General features: G+C 56.5%; 1 protein-coding gene across 1 annotated transcript in view; it reads left to right on the forward strand.

The window, feature by feature from the left end:
* Positions 1-21,744, forward strand: part of NFASC (neurofascin) — a 179,366-nt gene that overhangs the window by 124,823 nt on the left and 32,799 nt on the right. Inside the window, 18 exon segments of the mRNA XM_047704991.1 lie at positions 3,889-4,000; positions 4,426-4,610; positions 5,928-6,059; positions 8,608-8,751; positions 9,435-9,546; positions 9,811-9,977; positions 10,652-10,799; positions 12,016-12,140; positions 13,070-13,114; positions 14,350-14,451; positions 14,762-14,800; positions 14,803-14,837; positions 14,840-14,892; positions 14,894-14,958; positions 15,774-15,844; positions 17,085-17,307; positions 19,252-19,367; positions 21,004-21,208. Of these exon segments, the coding sequence (XP_047560947.1) occupies positions 3,889-4,000; positions 4,426-4,610; positions 5,928-6,059; positions 8,608-8,751; positions 9,435-9,546; positions 9,811-9,977; positions 10,652-10,799; positions 12,016-12,140; positions 13,070-13,114; positions 14,350-14,451; positions 14,762-14,800; positions 14,803-14,837; positions 14,840-14,892; positions 14,894-14,958; positions 15,774-15,844; positions 17,085-17,307; positions 19,252-19,367; positions 21,004-21,208 (2,079 nt within the window).

Genomic DNA, 21,744 nt, shown 5'->3' on the forward strand with positions numbered 1-21,744 from the left:
TACTACAGAGGGAGGGACTTGAGGGCAGACTAGAAAAGTGAAAGTTATTCAAATCCTCAGCCCTGCTTGAGACCTCGATCAGAAAAAAGCCCCAGGGACGCCTGAGTGGCTCAGTTGGTTGGACGACTGCCTTCGGCTCAGGTCATGATCCTGGGAGTCCCGGGATCGAGTCCCGCATCGGGCTCCCAGCTCCATGGGGAGTCTGCTTCTCTCTCTGACCTTCTCCTCGCTCATGCTCTCTCTCACTGTCTCTCTCTCAAATAAATAAATAAAATCTTTAAAAAAGAAAAAAGAAAAAAGCCCCAACTCTCAAGTGAGGGGTTGAGGTCAGACTTATGGAAGAGATTTCCTGACGGTGGAAGGTATCAAATGTTACTAGACAGAGAGTTTTTCTTGTCTTCTGGGATTGTTTCGTGAACCATTCCTGGAGCCAGAGCTGGATGAAATGCCACAGAGCCAACCCCATGAGCTCTTAATCCTGGGAATCAAAAGCAGCAAATGTGGGATCCAGTTGCCCCTAAAAGCTTTTTTTGCCAAAAGTTCTCAGCTACATCTGATGCATTGGGCTCTCTTCTGCTAACCCACAGCACTTAACAGAAGGGAGCAACTCAGGTTTTCAGCAATCTTGACCCTTCCTCTTGTAGGAATCGATGAAGACATTTTTTCATTGGCCCTTTAAAGCTAAGGTGGGTGAGGTAGTGTCATCTCTTGATGTCTCCCTGGTGACCAGATCCCCCTGAAAACCCATGCTCCCACTCCTGAGCCAGGGAGAACAGGAAAGGACAGACTGTCCTTAGGCTAGAGGTCAAAAGGGCCCTTGTGGGAAGATCTTCCTGAACCCACCAATGTGAGTTTTGGCATCTGGATTCTGAGTTTTATCTGATATTAGGTCCAACCCCAGCCCTGAAGATCAGGGAGAATAAGAGAAGCTTTATCAAGCTCGTCAGGCTGAATTTCCACCTCTAAGAGGGTAGGCGACATCCTGTGACCCTGGGAGACTGTCATCCTCCACCGTGTAGAGGCCTAGAGAGTAATCACCTTTGTCTTGGAGAGTCTTTCTGGGTCTCCATCCCCAGGGAAAGAAACTAGCCACCTTCCCTTGGGAGCAGTGGCCCCGAAAGCCACCAGCTGGATTGTCCTCCAACAGTTTTCATGTAATTCCCTCCAGCTGCTGCTGACCACATTTTTTATAACCCCCACTTCGGGTCCAGCTTCTCATCCCGTAATGACACCACGTGTCACCCTGACTCCTCTTCAAGCTTTCCATGGCCTTAAGAACACACTTGAGAATACTCTGGAGCCTCTTAATTCCTAGCCCAGCTGCTTTCTCCAGCTCGGGCCTGAGTTTATCTGATGGCCACCAAGGAGGGACGGAGTCTTACCGAGCAGAAGAGGTTCATCAGAGCGGCTCACCAAGACACTAAGTCTTTTCCCCTTCACCTCTTTTGCCCTTGGGTTTGGGTTTTCTTTGGTTTGATAGTCCCAAAGCTGGCTGTCCGAAGGAGGGACAGATGGGCTAACCATCTCTTAGGAGGCAAGCTCGGAGAGCTCTCAGGACATGCTTTGGTGCCAAATGGTCCAGAATCCAAAACATAAGTGGCTTGTGACCTTGCCAAGTCTATGGATTTCCTTGAGCCTCAGTTCCCTCTGCTGAAAATGGTGGTGGTACCCCCACACACCTCCCCCTCAGATTGTGAGGAGTAAGCGTGACTCTGACGCCTAGAGAGAGCTATTAGTGCAGGCTTGGCCTCTCGGGCTTATACCAAACACTGGCCCTGATTAGTGCCTCTGACTTTTAGGATGTTCTTCCCTCTATTTTTGAACTTTGGCTTGTTTCCCAGTAGCTTCTCTTCCTTTGGGATAATTCTATGGTTGCTAACCCACACCCTACCAGTGCAGCATGGCTGTAACCTTTTCATAGTCATGGCTATAGCACGTCAAGGCCCCCACAGCGAGACTCGGCTCGTTTCTCTGCCTGCTCTGCTGGCTGAGTGTGCTCGTGCTATGGTGTGAATTAAATGTCCACGGGGTCGCAGGCTGGCTTCTGCCAAGTTTGTCCCTGTGTGGAAGGAGTATGCCAACAAGCTGGGGCCCCCTCAGTCGTCTCAGCTTCCCAGCAACGGACAGCCTCACCAGAGCCTCCTGCCCTGAAATAGCGTTCTCCTCACAGTTCCCTTGACCTTGTGTTATCTGGACTTTTTGAGGGAATTCCATGATAACGGGTGGGAGGAAGCTGCTGCTTTGGTATCCGGCTTCCTTGGTCCTGAGAGCTGGCTGCTACGAGGGTCATAGACGGTAACCGATTAACCGCATAATGGATTAACCCGGTCAGTAGCCACTGTTGTATATGTGTGTGCTGGTGGGACATGTGAGGACATCTGCACGAGTAATAACACGTGGGGTACACGGTTGCCTTCTTTTTTGTTCCCTTCTCCCTTTGCATTCATTCATCCCACCAACACCTACTGAACGCTTGCTCTATGTGCCATGCATTGTGCCAGCCGCCTCACTAACTGCACACGTCTCATCAGTTCTTCCCCTGAGAAAAGCATAAAGTAGACCCCAGCTCTTTGAAGCGCACTCTGCAATGGCTAGTGGAGAGAAGCTGAATGCCTCTAAGACAGGAGCCTTGCGGATCCAGCCAGGCACCAGCCTGTCCAACGAGCTCCTGTAGGGGACATCAGTTTCCCTGCCACTCTGTCTTCATGGCCGGGACACCTTAACAGCCCCCAGCCGGGAAGATGCCTTTGTCCCCACTCCAGGAGTCTCTGATGGCTTCCAGCTCCTGGCAGCTCTGCCTGTCTTCCTCCTCTCGCTTCTCCAACTGAGCGTAAGACCCACTGCACCACTGGGTGGGCTCAGCTTCTAGAGTTAACTCTTCGTGTTTATAACCCTACACCTTTGGGCAGGGGTGTGTCCTCCAGCTTCCCCTTGCTTTGGGGTTCCTGGCTGGAAAACCTTTGTTCTCCTCCCTTCCGTCTTACCCATGTCCACTGAACTGTGCAAAAAGCTCTCCAGGAGAGGTGGGGTCCAGACTCGCATGTCCCCGTCCACAGCCAAACAGCCATCCTGGCCGTGTTGATCTCTGGGAGCCACCCGGCCTCCAAACCCCACGTGCACGTCACTGTCGGCGGATGTGGCTGTTCCAGCCTAGTTGAATTGTAGATCCCCTCCTCCATCTTGGCTGCCACTTTCCACTCCCCCTCCCCCAGTCTCTCACATCCAATTAACACCCTCCTCCCACCCCCTCCCAGAGTCATTAGTGAAGAAGCAGAATGGTCTTGGCCCCAGAGTGATTTCCTGTCATCTCTGCTCATTCATTCTCTCCACGTCTCTGCTAAACCAGACTGTTCATCCGGGTCTCTGTGGGCTCATCCCAGCTCCTTGTCTCCAGGGTCCCAGAGAGCAGGTTGTCTGTCCTGTGGCCCCAGTATGTGCCTTCTCATTCATCCCCTGCTGCTAAGAAGGCCTCCCAGGGGGGCCGCCACATTGGTCTCTGGGGTCCTAATGCAAGATGCTCGGGGGGGGGGGGGTAGACGGCTCACTGCTCGGGCAACCCCCTCCTCCTTGCCCAGGAAGGCAGGGTTTACTGAACTGGGGAGGAAGCTGGACTCCTCTTGGCAGATCCTTTCAGAACTTGAGATGCTCACACACATGTGCCAGTGGGGCCGGGGAGCCCCGCGCTTCCTAACACACCTCTCTTAATGATGCGATGCCCCGGCCCTTGTGGGGGGTGGGGTTCAGCTGGGAGGGTCTGGGGCTTGGTGCCTCTGAGGGTAACAGGGTAAGTAGGGGGCGTGATGACACTTCTTCCTAGCCTGACCGCTTGGGCCTCGTGGGTCTGCTCTGGGCAGGAGGCTCATGACAGCATCTTCAATCCTATTTCAGCGCGAGGAGTTGCAGAAAGGACACCCAGCTTCATGTACCCCCAGGGCACGGCGAGCAGTCAGATGGTGCTGCGCGGCATGGATCTCCTGCTGGAGTGCATCGCCTCCGGGGTGTACGTACAGCCCGCACCCCCACTCTGGTCCCTCTCCAGGAGGACGGGGCGCGGGAATTTGCACAGGGGCTCTTCTTGCCGAGTCTGAGGGGGCGAAAAGAGGCCCAGACAGCCCCTAGCCAGGCTTTTGCAAAGCATCATCATTCCCATCCCTTTCTGGCTGTCTTCTTTATGGGTAATGGATGAGGAAAGGAGACGGGGTAATGTCCTGCACGTGTGTTCACACCTGTATGACTTCCCAGCAGTGCCTCGGTGCTCTGTGGCCGAGCACCCGCTCCGTACAGGAGAGGTCAGCTCTCAGGGGACCGACCATCCTCCTGAGCGCCTGTACACTTCAAGGATGCCTGGGTGTCCTGGGCTCGGTGGAAGAGCAGCAGGCCCCCAGCTGGGGGTAACCCCTGTGTCCTGCTCGCTCCCTCTCCCAGCCCAACACCAGACATCGCGTGGTACAAGAAGGGTGGGGACCTCCCCTCCGACAAGGCCAAGTTTGAGAACTTTAACAAGGCTCTGCGCATCACCAACGTCTCCGAGGAAGACTCCGGGGAGTATTTCTGCCTGGCCTCCAACAAGATGGGCAGCACCAGGCACACGATCTCGGTGAGAGTAAAGGGTACGTTGTGTGTATTTCTCATTATGATGATTTGCCAGCCCTACACGCCACAGCCCACCTTTCCCTCCGTGGGAAGGACGGGGCGGGGGGAGTAGGAGAGACCTGATTACACACTGGCTAGTGGCAATAGTGATCTGCCAGGGACAGCGTCACCCCCCGGATGTGAGAGTGTGTGTGTGTACATAGTGGGTATATGTGGGGTGTGTGTGTGTGTGTGTGTGTACACAGTGGGTATGAGGGGAAGGACCTGCACCCTGACCATCCCCCACCTCTCTGTGTTGCCTGGGGCTCCCCCCACAGGTGAATGTACCCCCATGGGCCATTTGGATTCCACACAGCCCCATTTCTTTCTTACATTTTGCATTCCCGTTCACGGTGTGTCGTCTTAGCCCTGTGCTGTCTGTGTACTTGTGCATGGTTTTTTTCTTAAAAATGGGGAGTTATCAGAACACAAATTATTTTTTTAAAAATCACTTCCCTCCCTCCATGGTGCCGATGGCCCATCTGACCTGTGGTGGGCAATACAGCACGTGCCTTTATGGGTCCCGGCTGTGGGTGATGGGGTACACCAGTCCCTGTCAGCCTGGCGCTGACCGGATGATGGGGACGATGAGGTCTGATACTGAGAGTGCAAGAACTTGGGAAGCCCTCGCTCAGTTGACCTGATGACTTTGGTTTCAGCGCTACGCTTAGACCAGGGGTTCTTAACCTTTTGGGGGGTATCAAGATCTTTGAGAATCTGATCGATCCACAGGAACTTCTCAGGAAAAAAAATCCCCATCTCCACATATTCCCAGTTGGAAGGGACAGCCAGCCTGCTCTAACCAAAGCCTGATGCCTGAGGTCTTTTCTAAATGGTCTGATGTCATAGCAATAGCCCCAGGATCCCAAGGGGCCAGTCCCGGGCTTGCTTTACTAATTGCCCCGCTGTCGTCCTCGGGTGCTCATCGTGAACACCTGTGGGGCTCTAAAAGCATCCACTGACCCAGCCGCCCCTGAGAATTCAGACTTAGTAGGTCTAAGCTGGGCCCCAGTGCCCATGTTTGTTCAGAGCTCTTCAGAGGAGTCTAACGGGCGGCCCCAGTTTAGAACTATTGTTCTATAAACCCGAAATAGAGTGGGAAGCATCCGCGGTGCCAAGCCCACCAAAGGCAGGCTGGACTGAGGATGCCTCTCATGAGGATGAGCCCCCGGGCAGGTGGTGAGGGCCTGGAGCTGGCTCTTGGAGGCTCCTGCCTTCTCAGCGGGAGCCGGTCGGTGTCTCCTGCCTGCCCCCAGTCATCTAACGCCACGGCCTGCGCTCCGCTTGTCTTCCAGCTGCTCCCTACTGGCTGGACGAACCCAAGAACCTTATCCTGGCTCCTGGCGAGGATGGGAGGCTGGTGTGTCGAGCCAATGGGAACCCCAAGCCCACTGTCCAGTGGATGATAAATGGGGAGCCTCTGCAGTGTAAGTATCAAGATGTTGTCCCACCTGACTCCGCTGGGCCTCCCGTCAGAGGCTCCAGGGCCCCATCCCTATGTGCCGGCCCTGGGTGCCCAGAAGGAAGTTAATGACTAGCCCCTTGGCCACTGCTTGGGGAGCATCCCAGCTCTCTGGGCATCTCAAGAGGCAGGAAACCTATGCTTATGTTCCCATATTTAGGGAGCATGAAACTCCCTTGGGTTTTTCTTGAATCTTGCTTTCTGCCCTAAACCACCACCCAGCCCAGTTTCCAGGTCTGCAGAGAGCCGGCCTCTGAGCTGGGGAGGGGCATGTAAGGTAGAGCAGAGCTCAGTAAGCTGCTGTGTTTAGTTACCCAAGCCCCACTCTCTGCTGAGGGCAAACCGAGAGCCAGGCTCAATAGGAGGAAGAACTGCCCCCTGAGAGCAGAGAAGCACTGATGCATTTCCTGGGTGTGCCCAGATTTGGGGAAACTGAGTCCTGCCTGCTGGCTGGAGTAGGTGACTGCAGGGCCCCTTCCGGCCAGGGCTCTCGGTCAGGTTTTCCCATCATAGTCTCTCCGGTTGCATTTACTTTATAAAATGTCCTTGTGGGTCTCTGAGACTGCCGGACGCCTGCACCATCTACTGCTGGGGGCAGAGCTCCCTCCCAGCCCATGGCCTTGCCCTGCGCAGGAGCAGAGATGCAGAGGTTGCCCGCCCTCTGCTGTTCTCCCTGTCCTGACAGCACTCTGGGAACAAGGCAGACAAAGGCAGCAGACTCCACAGCACCATGGAATAAATGCAGAGCCCAGGACTTGCCGCTGAGCCCTGGCCCTGGAAAGGTCACCTGTCACTTACAGGGAGCGGCTGAGAAGAAAGTTGGCTCCACGAGAATTGCCAGGGAAGGAGGTGTTGAAGTTGCTGGCGTGGACTTCATGCCTTTGTGCTGAGTGGGGACTTGGGGGTGGGTGATAAGGATGCTGACCTGTCTTTATTTGCCTCCTGCTGATTCCCCAGTTCCGGGCTCAGACTTGCTGTCTGTGGAGGGGCGCCTCAGGGGCCAGACCCTGGGTGGTCCTCTCCCCACTGTGGCTATCGGTCTGAGCTATCCTGGATTCATTCACAGACTGTCCAAACCAAGTCACCTTGGCTCAGTCCAGAAACCCTACAGAGGAAAGTCACCTTCCCATGAAAGATGAGAAAAGTGGCGATTCCTTACATTTCTAGAAAACTTAATTTATACCGCTCATTATCATTTTTTTAGTAAAGCTCCTCGGAGTGGGAGAAGGATGGGAGTAATTCTCCAAAACTTGACAGATGAGGGAAATGAGGCCCAGATTTACTGATCTGTCCCAGTCCCAGATGGATGTGTGAACAGGACTGAGAGCCCGCGACCACTCCCCAGCCTCTGCTCTCTGTATCCCAGGCCAGCCGTGCTGGAAAAGCTGCGGGAGGAAATAGCTTCTCTCAGTTTAGGACACATTTCTTGGGACGATCAGGTAGCTTTGGCAAATTTAAGGACTCATTCAGTCTCGACAGCATCGGCTTATGGGTCTATGTGAACGTTTGAGGAACGCTCTGCTCCGAGGACGAGAAGGTAGTAGGTCTCATCCGGTTGTATATTCCTTTGTCCTTTTCAAAACCTTTAAGTATATGCAAAGGGTATTAAAATAATAACAACAGGGACGCCTGGGTGGCTCAGTTGGTTAAGCAGCTGCCTTCGGCTCAGGTCATGATCCCAGCGTCCTAGGATCGAGTCCCACATCGGGCTCCTTGCTTGGCAGCGAGCCTGCTTCTCCCTCTGCCTTTGCCTGCCACTCTGTCTGCCTGTGCTCACTCTCGCTTCTCTCTCTATGACAAATAAACAAATAAAATCTTTAAAAAAAAATAATAACAGTAGTAATCAGTGTGTGCTGGGCCTCTGCTGATGAGTTTTTTTTTTTTTAAGATTTTATTTATTTACTTGAGAGAGAGCAGGACAGAGAGGGAGCAGGGGGGAGGAGCAGAGGGAGAAGGAGAAGCAGGCTCCTTGCTCAGCAAGGAGCCCGATGCAGGGCTTGATCCCAAGGCCCAGAGATCATGACCCAAGCCAAAGGCAGATGCTCAACTGACCGAGCCATCCAGGCGCCCCTGCTGATGACTTTAGACATGTAATAAAATCTCAGGTTATCCTCATAAGAACCCCGCAAGGTGGTACGTCATCCCCATTCTGCACACAAGGATGCTGGAGCTCAGAGGAGCTGATGACGCTGGAGGTGATGTGGCTGGAATGCAAACCCTTTTCTGTTTCTATGGCTTATGCTCTCAACTATACCTGCCCAACTCTCACGCAGGTCCAGCAGGGACTCACAGTCCCATCGGACAGGCTGAGAAGGCAGCCCTGGTGGGTTCGATGATGGGCCCGAGGTCACACAGCCAGGCAGCAGTGGAGCCAGAAGCCGCATCTCCTGGGGGCCACCCGGGGCTGCTGCTTCCACAGCACCCCAGTCATCTTAGGGAGCCCTGGCCAGAGCCCCAAGGGCCCTCTACCCGCCCTTCCCGTTTCTCACGAGGCGTGTCTTTCCTGTCTGCAGCGGCACCACCCAACCCAAACCGTGAGGTGGCCGGGGACACCATCATCTTCCGGGACACCCAGATCAGCAGCAGGGCGGTGTACCAGTGCAACACGTCCAACGAGCACGGCTACCTGCTGGCCAACGCCTTCGTCAGCGTGCTGGGTGAGCGTACCCCACCCCTTCCTCGCCCTTGGGGCAGCCTCCCTGGGGAAGCCTCCCTGGGGCTTGCCCCTGTCGTGGGCCCACCTTCTGCTCCGAAGGTCAGCCCAGCTGAGTGGGATAGGAGGGCCTGGGATGGAGGGAGCATGGAGACGGAAAATGAATTTGCCAGGGAGGATGGGGAACTTCAGATCCATGGAGCTGGGCGTGCAGACAGTCAATTCCTTGCTAGGATCATGTCTCCAGATGAGAGGGAGGGGCCTGTCTCACCCCCTCTGCATATCCAGGCCAACTCTGCCTGCATTCTCAGTGCCCCAGGGCAGGATTTGGTTCTGAGTACTGGGGTCACTCCGTCACTCCTAGATCAGGGAGAGGGCAAGGGCAACTAGGAGATGTGCTGGGGTGGGGAGGGGCTATGTCAGTAGCTGCTGTATAATCTGGGGAGACCCTTTGCAAAAGCTGGATTGCACACAGGGTAGGTCGAGGGCAGAGGGATGAGCTTCCTCTTCCCTCCCCTAACCCTGGGAGGCTTCTTGAAGGAGGGAGGGTGATGGGGGAAGGATTGGGGGGTGGTCGGGAGGGCTCCTGGAATGCTGCTACGCTGCTGGGGCACATGGAAGACCTGGGGGGGTGGGGACCAGAGGAGGCAGTTCCCCCTAGCCAAGTCCACTCTCCGGGAATTGCAGATGTGCCACCCCGGATGCTGTCACCCCGGAACCAGCTCATTAGGGTGATCCTGTACAACCGGACACGGCTGGACTGTCCGTTCTTTGGGTCCCCCATCCCCACACTCCGATGGTAAGTTCCAGGAGACCAGGCCATGCCCCCGGGGGTCTTCAGCCCAAAATTGGTATTCAGTGAGACCAGGCAACTTTATGGGGTCCGAATGGGGAGGAAGTTGACCGATCATTGAGGTCAGCCCCCCTTAATGTACAGAGATGGAAACTGAAGCTCAGAGAAGGCCAGAGACTTGCCAGGGCCACCCAGCAGTGGGAGGCAGACCCCTGCCCGCGGGGCCGGCCCTCTCTCAGTGTGCTGTGTGTTCTGCTGCTCTGTCGTGAGGTTTAAGAACGGGCAGGGGAGTAACCTGGATGGTGGGAACTACCATGTCTATGAGAACGGCAGTCTGGAAATCAAGATGATCCGCAAAGAGGACCAAGGCATCTACACCTGTGTTGCCACCAACATCCTGGGCAAAGCTGAAAACCAGGTCCGCCTGGAGGTCAAAGGTAAAGGAGAGGTTGGTAGGGAGAGGGCAGGTTGGGGCAGCCAAGGAAGCCATTTCTTCAAAGTGATTCCCACACGCCATTCCCTTTGACAACTCACTGCTTGTCCTGTTGACTCCCTAATGGGGCCCTCCCTGTGGACCTCTGTGTCCTCACAGGGCTTCCAGCTGGCCTGGGTGCTGGAAGGGCAGGGTCCTGTTCAGCCCAGTCCACGTGGGATTAGAAAGGGAAGCCTGGGGCACCTGGGTGGCTCAGGCATTAAGCGTCTACCTTTGGCTCAGGTCATGATCCCAAGGTCCTGGGATCGAGCCCCATGTTGGGCACCCTGCTCGGTGGGGAGCATCCTTCTCCCTCTCCCACTCCCTCTACTTGGGTTCCCTTTCTGGCTAGCTTTCTCTGTCAAATAAATAAAATCTTAAAAAAAAGGGGGGGAGAGTGAGACCCCCACCAACACCCCACTACCACCCCAGGAAATCATCACAGGTTTCCAAAGCAGAGAGAAAGACTGTTTCCTCCTGGGAATCGTGCCCACCCCCCCACACCGTTCATATTACTGAACGTTATCTCTTCCATCTTCCGTGGTCCATCTAACCTTTTCATGCATGTCACAACGTGTGGCCACATGGGGTGGTGGGCAGAGGCCACACCAGTGATGAGCTCCCTCGGCTTCCCCACAGACCCCACCAGGATCTTCCGGATGCCCGAGGACCAGGTGGCCAAACGGGGCACCACGGTGCAGCTGGAATGTCGGGTGAAGCACGACCCCTCCCTGAAGCTCACGGTCTCCTGGCTAAAGGATGATGAGCCTCTCTACATCGGAAACAGGTTTCTGCTCCTTCCTTCTCTCTTCCTGGTGCGAGTCTGGGCCCGTTTTCTTCCTCCTTGCCCTCGACACACTGAGGGAACCCGGGCATGAGGAGCTACATCCTGCGTGTCCCCCAGGAACTGCTGCTGGGGGTGGGGTGGCTGTGCCAGTGGCTCCCCCATCCCAAGTGCTCTCTGCCTCTCTCCTCCTCTTCTATCTCACTCTCCTTTTCCCCACTCCTTTCTCTCATCCCTCCTTCTTCCCCCTCTCCCCTCCTACGCACTCCTCCTCCCTTCCTCTTCTGCTTTGAGGTCCCCTTGGCGCTGGGTCCTCAGCCCCACTTGCAGTACCCCTGTTGTCCAGCAGAGGGCAGGGCTGGCCCGAGCTGCCGGCCACTAGGGTGTTAGCAGGGTGTCTCAGCCCATAGGCATCTGGAACACTTTTACTAGACCACACCAGCCTCCGGGGTCCAGAGTCAAGTGGTGTGGGGGGAGCGGAGGCATTGACAGTGTCTAAAAGTCCTGACGGGTGTCTGTAATGTGCAGTCTGTGATGGCGAGGACTGGTCCGAGCCGCCCCCTCCGCGAGACTCTGTCGCAGCCCCTAACATCTCAGGGGGGGATGGCGGTACAGGGTCAGGCCTAGGGAGCAGCGTGATCATCTGGCTTTTGCAGGGGCATACCTGACAGGCAGGCACAGATATCCTCACTCCGTGGGCGCCCACAGCTTTCACAGCCCACCCTGCTCTGTGGTGCTCACCTCCCTCTGCAGGAGACAGTGCAGAGGAGCCCGGACACCCGACCTGAGCCTGGGTGCACAGACTGGCCTGGGCTAAAGGGACAGCTGGAAGTAGGGGAAGGGGAGGGAAGCCAGCCTGCCTTTTGGGGGGGTGGACCTAACTGTACCCTCATTTGGGAGGGGGGCACAGCGTAAGAAAGAAACAGAGAGTAGACACTGGAGAGTTTGAGGACATGAACATGGGTCAGAGCCACTTCTGCTTCACCCACTTGCCTTTTCTTCTCCGTCAAGCACTGAAGAGCTCCAGGTAATGGTGAAGACCATGGGAGGGAGCCTCCTGTCCCCTGCCAGGGGCTGTGGCTGCCCAGCCCAGCCTGTGATGCTCCCCTCTCACCCTCCATCCCCACTCCAGGGAGACAGCAGGCAGGGCACAGAGCTCCCCACTCTCCCGCTATCGGCCCACTCACCCTCCTCCCCACCCCTCCTGGGGCCCTTGCAGGATGAAGAAGGAAGACGACTCACTGACCATCTTCGGTGTGGCTGAGCGGGACCAGGGTAGTTACACCTGTGTTGCCAGCACTGAGCTGGACCAGGACCTGGCCAAGGCCTACCTCACTGTGCTAGGTAACAGCCATGCTCACACGTGCTCTGACCCTCCCCCACCCACCCCTTCCCGATCCCAGAGAAGCAGTGGGGCCTGGGCAGGTCTCAGGCCATTGCCTGCGGTCAGCAGGCTGGTCAGACACAGTGATCTCTTCCCTCTGATCTAAGGGTTAGGAAGGCGCTCCTTTCCGAGCAAGCTGCGCCAGGCACCTTCCCTCTGAGGGGAATCATTAACTCACCCAAATCCTCAGCAGATGGATGCCTGAATGAGAGAGGGAAGGTGGACAGAAGGTGGACAGAGGACAAATTTTTTTTAGACACTGTCAAGAAATGTCACTGTTACAAAATGATCTTGTGATCATTTTGACCTCTGTACCCACTTAAAATAATCCATCGTTGAAGCCAGATTGCATTTTGAGTTGGTCCCACCAACACTTTCGGCCAGCCTCCTTCCCACTCCCGCCCTGCGCCTGTCTCCTGATGGGATTCTGTAGGGCGCTCTGCATTTAGCAAACCGATTCCATCATGTCCTGCCTTGTATCTAGGCCAGACTGTAAATATGGAGCCAACCTCAACCCCAGGGGAAGGTCGCCTTTCCCATCCAGGGAAGCACATGCCTGGGTGTCCCCTCCTCACCTCTGTCCTCTCTCAGGCATCGTATTGCCGCTACTATTGGTGCACTCCCTCCCTTTGGTGGTGGTGACTCACAGTCTTGGGGGATGGCGGACCCAGGCCCACAGGGGCATTGGGATGGGAAGGAGACAAGCGCCAGCCGCAAAGGAAGCATGGGGGGTGGGGGTGGGGTTCTCCATGGAAGCTAAGGTGAAGTTGTGCCCAGAACACCTCTGCCCAGGACAGCTGTTCAACCCTTGGCCACCTACTCCCATCCTTCTAGAACACCTGTTACCCTGGATAACTTGCTAACCTGGATAACCTATCTTACCTTGCAGCTGATCAGGCCACTCCAACTAACCATTTGGCGGCCCTGCCCAAAGGTAATTCGTACTAATCACAGGACCCCAGCCAGAGCCCCGTCCAGGTAGCAGGGAGGGTGGGGTCTGAGGAGGAAGGTGCTACAGCATAGGACGTGCCGGGGAAGGCCGCTCGCTGCCAATCCCGAAGCCTTTCAAGGGCCCTGCCCCTCTCCTCGCAGCCCAGCCACCACCCGACTCCAGGCTTCCTGCGGCCTTTCCTAGGTGGGGCTCCAAAGTCCTCAGCTGCTCTTCCTCCCTGTGCCTTCCTTCTGGCCACACTCCGCACTTCCTGGTGGGGGCCTGTTCTCTCCCCCAGCTTCGGCCTCAGAAGCACGGAGGGGGCAGCCGGGAAAGCCCTCTCTTCAGATTACCTGAGGCCCGGCTTGTTTGCAGCCGTCTGTGGCGGCACACCCCTTCACAGCTGGCATCCCCACGCGTGCACGCGTACACAAACGTGGGCTCCCGCCTTCCCGATGCTCCCAGTAACGAGCCAGAGCACGGAGCTAACTGGCCCGAGCAGCCAGAATGGGGAAACATCGCGTACCCCAGCAGCAGCGCTGAGGTGGCCTCGTCCCTGGGCCAGGGTGGCCCTGGCAGCCACTGAGGAAGTCCAGTGAGACTGGATCCCCCAAAAGCGCTGTCCCCAGCCCCATTTGGAGGCTTGATGGGGCTTCTCTGTCCTGCTGTCTGTCACCGAAGCTCTGGACTGAGTCCCTACTTCCACCCTTGTCCGGTCCTCTGCCTTTGTCCCTCCCACGCTCCTAACCAGTCTGCCTCGCTCAGCTCTCCCAACACCCCACTGAGCCCCTGCCCCCTCCAAGCCTTGGCACACAGAGTAGAAGGTAATTATCCTGAGAAAATGAGACCGGATCCTCCACACTTCCTCCCCAGTTTCCCTACAGGTGGCCAGCATGGGTCTTATGGAAAGGACAGCATTTTCCAAACGCTCACCCCCTAAGAATAGCCACAGACATGGGATGGGTTGGTCCCGGTTCTCTCTGTGCCCTACATCCTTTGATGATTTTTTGAGGTGGTGGAATTTGAAGTCTCCTCTTTGTTCTTCCTCGGCCCAGGAAGAGGAACTGGGGTGGGCCCTGGGCTGACCATTCCAGGAAGGCCAGGGCTGGTTCCTGCAGGTGCTGACCTCGGCCCATCCGGGACCTGTCGTAGGACAGTGTCCAAGGCCGGGGCCAGTGCAGGGTCGGGCCGGCTCTAACTGGGGAGTCCCGTGTGGTGTCTTCTTCCTCTGCTGCCAGGACGGCCAGACCGACCCCGGGACCTGGAGCTCACAGACCTGGCCGAGAGGAGTGTGAGGCTGACCTGGATCCCAGGGGATGACAACAACAGCCCCATCACAGGTCAGCCCAGGGCCCTGCGCTCCAATCCAGAAAAGAGGGATGGACGGCAGCCTGGTTACTGGTAGCAGCTGGAGGCCTTGCCCTGGTTTCTGGTCCCGCTTCCCCCTTACCTGACGTGTGCCCTGGGCTATTCGAACGCGGAGCACATGGAGGCCTTGGCTCCCCTCTCAGTGTCTGGCGTGGGGGGATTCTCCCTGTGCCTTTATCTCCCCAACGGAGAGTGTAAAGACTAGTGGGAACCGCACAGGAGAACGTCACAGAAGTCCACTACCTCAGCTCCCAAACAGCGCTATCTTCCTTGCCTACTCAGACTACGTCGTCCAGTTCGAAGAGGACCAGTTCCAGCCTGGGTCTGGCACGACCATTCCAAGTTCCCGGGCAGTTGTCCAACTCTGCCGTCCTCCAGCTGTCCCCATATGTCAATTACCAGTTCGGGTCATTGCATCAACGAGGTGGGCAGCAGCCACCCCAGCCTCCCCTCCGAGCGCTACCGGACCAGCGGGGCGCGTGAGTACCTGAGGGCTGACGGCCAAATGCGCTAAACCCAGCTGCCCTGAGGCTCCACTGAGTCCCCCTAGTTCCTGGCCACGTGAACGTGGCGGGCCATTTAACCTCTCCGAGGCTGGACTTCCTGAGCTTTGAGACAGGGAATGACAGCAACATTGCCTCCATCCCAGGCATTTGGAAGGCTTGGGTCTGGAGATACGGTCTGGGTATCTACTGCGACGTCTGGCGTATCGTAAGCACCCAGTAAATGCTCACTGCAGTTATTATTACTAATATCCTTAATAATTCTGGATCGTCTGCTGTAAAGGGAAGCTCTAGGCAAAGATTTGCCTTAGAAATACATAGTCTGGTGTTATCTCAGATTTCTTTCCCTATCACACTTGGGTAATTTAGATTTCTGAAAATACACCAGCTCATTGTGAGTGGTGCTGCTCCCCCAAAATGCTGAATGCCAGGGATAAGCCGGCCTGGCATTAAACTTACTTAGTGGCTAATCTGGGAAGGGGATAATCCACATTTCGTTGGCTGTTGGGACCATCCAAAGTGCGGAAAGCCTTGCGATAAATGCTGTCTAGTGAGGGATTAAAACTCAAAAGAAATTATCCCTGCTTGGTGGGGGGGGGGGACATTCAGTCTCAGCTAGGAAGGCATGTCCTCCTCAGGGAGAAAACACAGAGTAAGTTCAGTTGCCTGTGGGTCGGTGTGCAGAGAGATGCTGAGGAAGGATGGCCGTGGAAGGGGCTGGTCGGCTGGGAGGGAGAGAGGCCCTGGTGATGCACATTGGACTTGAACTTTGCACCCCCCTTGGGTTGCAGCCCCTGAGTCCAATCCTGCCGACGTGAAGGGAGAAGGCACCAGGAAGAACAACATGGAGATCACGTGGACGGTGAGGGTCCCTCCCAGCCCATCTCCCGATGGGTGCACTGTCTTGACCTTGAACGCTGGTAGCCCTTTTGCTCCATAATGCCTGAGGCCCAAGGCTGCTCTCTGCACTGGACATGCAGGGCCCAGACAGGAGCATTATCTAAGAGCAAGATTCAGACTGGAGATATGAGCAGAGGTGACCGAGGAACATAGGCAGCTAGTTGGGCAAAATCAGAGAGAGTAACCAGCAACGAAAATGGACTTCTCTAGGAGAAGGAGAGTGTAGAAAAGATTTAGCCTAAACATCGGTGCCTAGTGTTGCTGTGTCCTGGGGTCCTCCCACTGGAGACGGTTGGGGTGCAGGGGAGACCAGCCCCCAAGCTGCTTTGAGTCCAGGAAGGAACAAGAGGACGTAAAATCATATCTCCAGGCCAGGATTGAAAAAAAATCCCATCTTCATCTTGGCTCTCTGACTGTTTTCCAAACCAGAATTGGGATTTGTGGTCTCAAAATGACTTTTTTTCCAAAACCAATTCCAAGTCTGAGAGATGCACTTTCAGCCATGGAAATATTAACATTTCTGTGCTGTCGCCAGGAGTGTCAGAAGCAGAGAGATACAATGTGTGAGATCATGGCTGTCCCCATCTTCGGGGACCCAATCTCACAGCAGCCTAGGCAGCTGGACTGAGCCCAGATCCAAAACACTGGGGCTCATCTTCAGAGCCTTGCAAGGACCGGCTCCTGGTCTACAACTCTGGAGAGGACTGCTTCCTGGGCCAGGCCCTTAGGGAACGAAGAACAGAGTTGTACCCACCCTTAGCTGCTGGGCAGGACAACATAGTCACACATGGGTTCAGTAGAGCCCAAGCCAGTTCTGTAATTTGAGTCATTGGCAGCCGGCATGCTGTGGCTAAACCAAAACTCATCCCTCTCCAACGTCAAAGAACATTCTGTGATTTTCTTGTTTTGTTCTGCTTACCGACCGGTCACAGGAGAGTCCTGTTGAAAATAAATCTTTGGCTTCCTATGCACTTGCAAACGTGGGTGGCTCTGGGACTCAGAGAGACTAGGTCTTGGGTGAAGACTGTCACAGAAAATCTACATGCTGCTGAATTCATAAGACTTTGGGCTTTGGAGGACTCAGCGTGAGGGTGGCCTGGTCTCCCACTGCTGCAAGGGGGCGGTGCTGGGCAGATCGGGGCAGGGTGCAGGCTGTGGGTAGGTCTGGGCTCCACCCCTGCCCTCGATCTCTCCCTGCTCAGCCCATGAACGCCACCTCCGCCTTTGGCCCCAACCTGCGCTACATCGTCAAGTGGCGGAGGAGAGAAACTCGAGAGTCGTGGAACAATGTCACAGTCTGGGGCTCCCGCTACGTGGTAGGGCAGACCCCCGTCTACGTGCCCTATGAGATCCGAGTCCAGGCCGAAAATGACTTTGGAAAGGGCCCTGAGCCAGACACTGTCATCGGTTACTCCGGGGAAGATTGTGAGTACCCTCCCCCCATCCCCCAGCCAGGATCCTCCCAGCCAGGCTGCGCACAGCCAGCCTCACAGCCCAGGAACCTCGGGGTGGGTCATGGGACTGCCAAGAACATCCTGGGAGGACTGCTGGTTCCCAGGAAAGAGAAATTCCCTATGGTGACCTCAGGCAGACAGGCCCCTGATAATGTCAGGAGCTGAAATGTCATCACCACCCAAACGGTAGTTAGAATTACCAAACATCATCAGCTAGTCCAATACTGCCATTCACGGATGTGAAAACTGAGGCCCTGCAAGGGAAAACCGTTGTCAATATTACCCAATAGCAAATGTCAGGCTTGAAAACAGAAGCCAGGCCTTCTAGTCTACCTGAATGTCAGCCCTTACTAGTGCCAAGACTCCAGGACTCTTCCTCCCAAAGAGCCACAATCAGACTCCTCCAAAGGAAGCAGGGCCATAGGCCAGACTCCTCCCTGGCTCCCCAGGGGAAACCTCGAGAAATAGAGGTCTCCAGAGCCCCAGACTGGAATAACCCAGACCAGCTACCTGCTGGCATCCCAGTGTTGCTCTTAACCCTTGGAACTGAGCGTGCAAAGAGTTCTTTGGAGGCTAGCCTTGGTAAATCAACAAGATTCCGGGCATGTATGTAAAAGTGCATCCCTGGCTTTGAAGATGGCAGTGGCTTTCCTGTATCCCGCACAGTAATTCAGTAGGCTGCTGAGCAGAGCAGGAGGGCCAGGGGAGCCCCTCCCGATCAGGGTGATCCAAGAAAAGATCACGTAGGTAGGTGGAGAGGAGGACAGAAGGAAGGGAGGAGAGAGTCTTGGGGACCCCACTGCTGGGGTCAAGAGTAGGGCCCATGTTGTGCCTGACAGTCAGGTGGGACGAAGTGAGTCAGGGGGCCTGTGCACCACTTCCCTGGAGGTGATTATGGACTGGACCCACTGGGGATAAGTGGATATATCAGCAGACTCTGTCCACCCTGCTCCTTGTCTCGTGGTGGCAGACACGTCCAGACAGGAGACTGGCAGGAACTACCAGCTGGTGAGTATGGAACGAGTAGTGCTAGTCGTGGATTTCGTGGGCCCGCCCACAGTTCCCACGGCACCCCCCAGCCCCCCTCTGCCTGTGCTCTGCTGGACCAGAGGGGCGGGGCAGAGCTGTACCTGCAGCAGAGTGCGGCGAACAGGGCACGTGCGGGTCTCCCTCTTCAGGGGGTCAACCATCAGAATCCCCTCCTGAACGAGGTTAGGGCTTCTTCAGCCTGTGGCTGACATTTCTGGCAGGGTCCTAGTGGGAAATGAGTGTCACTCAGAGGGGACTATCTCTAATGTGAGGATGGGGTTCGAGGGAAAACAGCAGGGTATCAGGAGCCACCCAGAGGACTAGCAACAGCAGGACCCCAGTATAACACTCTATCTGAGCCTTGAAGGGGCAGCGGATGGGGGCGTCCCCATGAGCAAAAGGTAGAACCTTGTGTAGAAAAGTGTAGCAGCCCTGCAGCCCACAGAGAGGCGGCCAGAGGATCTGGTACCTCCCTCTCCTCCTGCCCTGGGGTCTCCCATTGGCCTTGCCTATTAAGCAAACCCCTCCAGGGGCCTGTGAACAGGGGGAGGAGGGCAGCTGTCACGGTCCGGAGAGGGCAGCCTGCTGGACGCAGAGCAGGTGGAAAAGGGTAGTTCATGGGATGGGGGAGCAAACAGAGGCTGCTCAGCTGGGAGGATAGCAGATAATCTCCCTCTAAACGTGTGGGCAGATCTCTCCCAGTCTTGGCCTGGCCTTCCCCCCACTCCCCAAGGGCAATCTCCTGGGACACTGCTGGCCTCATGGGGTACCCCGTGACCAGAGTGGGGTGGAGGCACCGGCCAGCTGAGAACAAGTCCGAGGGGCCCCCCGAGTCCAGGGGCCAGCCCTGCTTGCTTAACTGGCTCTCTGTCCCAACACATTGCAGATCCCAGAGCTGCACCCACTGACGTTAAAATCCGAGTCCTGAACAGCACGGCCATCAGCCTGCAGTGGAACCGTGTCTACCCCGACACGGTGCAGGGCCAACTCAGGGAGTACCGAGTGAGGAAATAGCTCCCAGCCCGGCCTAACCACCCGGCTTGCTAACCAGGGCAAGGGGCCAGCAGACGCGGGCCACAGGCTGCTCGGAAGGGGTTCTAGGGCTCGCTGTGGGATCCAGAGTTGATTCAAGATGATGTCCGGGTTAGCTGTTCAAAATAGCCCCAGAGAATGATGATGCGGGTATCCCCAGGTGTGTCCTGCGACAGCAGGGCTGAGAGACTGCTCAGCGGACAGTCACACAGAGGGCGGCGGGTGGCCCGTTGCTCTCCTACACCAGCGAGCACACACACCTGTGTCTTAGGAGAAGCGTTGAGGCCCCACTGAGCTGCACCCCTCCCCTCTCCTAGTGGTCCTCGCCGGGCTGCTTGCCTCACCCGGTCCGGTTTCATGACACCCAGGCAGAGCCTCCAAAAGGTGTAAACACCTTCCCCGTGTCTCAGCCAACTCCGGATTACCGGGCCTGCGGGTTACCGAGGCCCTGGCTGTGCCGGGTCTCCCTGCCTGCGGGCAGTTTCCGCTCATGTGTCTCTCCTCTTGGAAGGGGCTAGCCGAGGCGGGCAGAGGAGAGGGAAAACCAGGCTCTGCCAGGCTCTCCCTTACACGGAGCTTTATTCAAAACGTGTCTGGGAGGTGACGGCGGCGGTAAGCTGGGTTAGTGCAGGTTCTGTGACTGGGACGTCACTGAGAGTTGGCTGATGGACAGTCGGAGGCAGAATGGTGGGGATCCGTCTCTCTGGGGCCGTGGATTCGGTAGGCAGGGGAAGGCAGGCAAGAGGATGTGTGCGCTTGAATGAGCTCCTCCCCAGCACTCGTACCCTTAACCGACTTGCCCAGAGATTTTTCTGGCTAAAGCTCCTACTGGGTCCCCTTCTAAAGTGTGGGCTTCCGCCTTCCTTGGCCATTGGAGGCCCAGGTGACGCTGGTGTGGCAGCCTGACCTGGGCCTTCTTCCCTACCGCTAACTGTACCTCGTGTCCCAAACTCTCTCAACTCTACCCATAACCCTACCACCTTCCGGAGGCCATCCCACCCACGCTCTTGCCACCAGGCAGCCTGGTGTCCACTGACCTGGACATGTGTCTAGCTCATTCTAAAGGGCTCCGAACAATTTTAAAAGAAAGCGTTTGACTTCAAAGGATTAAATCAACTCTCCTATTCAGACTTCCGGGGGTAACCTGTCCTTTTCAACTCCTGCCTGCTTCCAAGCTAAACCGTACTAATCCAACTCCAGGCGACGTGGCCTTTGAGCCCAGAAGAGAGCTTTCCATGCCCGGACCCTTGGCCCATGTTTGTGGTTCCGGCATGGACTCCATGAGCAACTCGTTCCCTGGCTTGGAAATCAGGGGCCTTTCTACCAGAAACTTTGGCCAACTTGCCTATTTCGCAGAGAGCCCATGCGGCTCAGGAAGTGACTGAGCCCCAAACCCCTGTTTCCTGTTTGACAGCAGCTCATACTTGCTAGGGGTCGAGGAGTGGGGCCTCTCGGGCCGCTCCCCCAGCCCTAGGTGGGGCTGCTCAGGGCACTCGGGACTCGGAGCCTGTGACAAGCAAAGGGAAGACCAGTCACTCCCAGCGCCACTAACAACTAACCCAGCTCTGCCTGACCGTCCCCTCACCGGCCCGCCTCTGTCCCGAAGGCCTACTACTGGAGGGAGAGCAGCTTGCTGAAGAACCTGTGGGTGTCTCAGAAGAGGCAGCAGGCCAGCTTCCCTGGTGACCGCCCCCGTGGCGTGGTGTCCCGCCTCTTCCCCTACAGTAACTACAAGCTGGAGATGGTCGTGGTCAATGGGAGAGGCGATGGGCCTCGCAGTGAGACCAAGGAGTTCACCACCCCGGAAGGAGGTAGGTCTGGCTTGCAGCTCTTCGGGGTGGGACAGGACAAGGGCAGCGCAGCCAGCTGGGCCTGGAGCAGCCCCAGCGGGCCTGGGCCGGACAGCACAAGGTGACCTCTGCGTGAGCCCGAGGCGCTGGCATCCTGCGAGCCGAGGAGCTCCTGCCATTCCCGGAGTGCTCCATCCCCGGGCCGGCCTGCCCTGACAAGACGCTATGTCTCAAGAGAAGACCTGTGCCGCCTGCTGAGAGAATTGCAGATGGGCCAGAGGACCGACCGCGCTACGGGAGCCCGGGGCCATCCCCACCTCTGGAGGCCGAGGCACCATCACTCTGACCACCAGAAGCACCGGCTTGTTCCCCAGCACCCCTGGACCTTCAGAGTTCTCTCAGCCCTGTGCTCCGGAAGCTTCTGTCAGGACAGCTGGCCCATGTGTGCGGTGGCCCTGCAGGGGGCGCCCTGCCTGCTGCTGGTTCTGGGTCCCCCTGGGCCTGGGAGGCAGACACCTGTGAAGTTCACCATGTCCTCCTGTACCGGCTCAGCATTT

The sequence above is a fragment of the Lutra lutra genome, chromosome 15, assembly GCF_902655055.1.
Source record: "Lutra lutra chromosome 15, mLutLut1.2, whole genome shotgun sequence".
NCBI classification, from domain to species: Eukaryota; Metazoa; Chordata; class Mammalia; order Carnivora; family Mustelidae; genus Lutra; species Lutra lutra.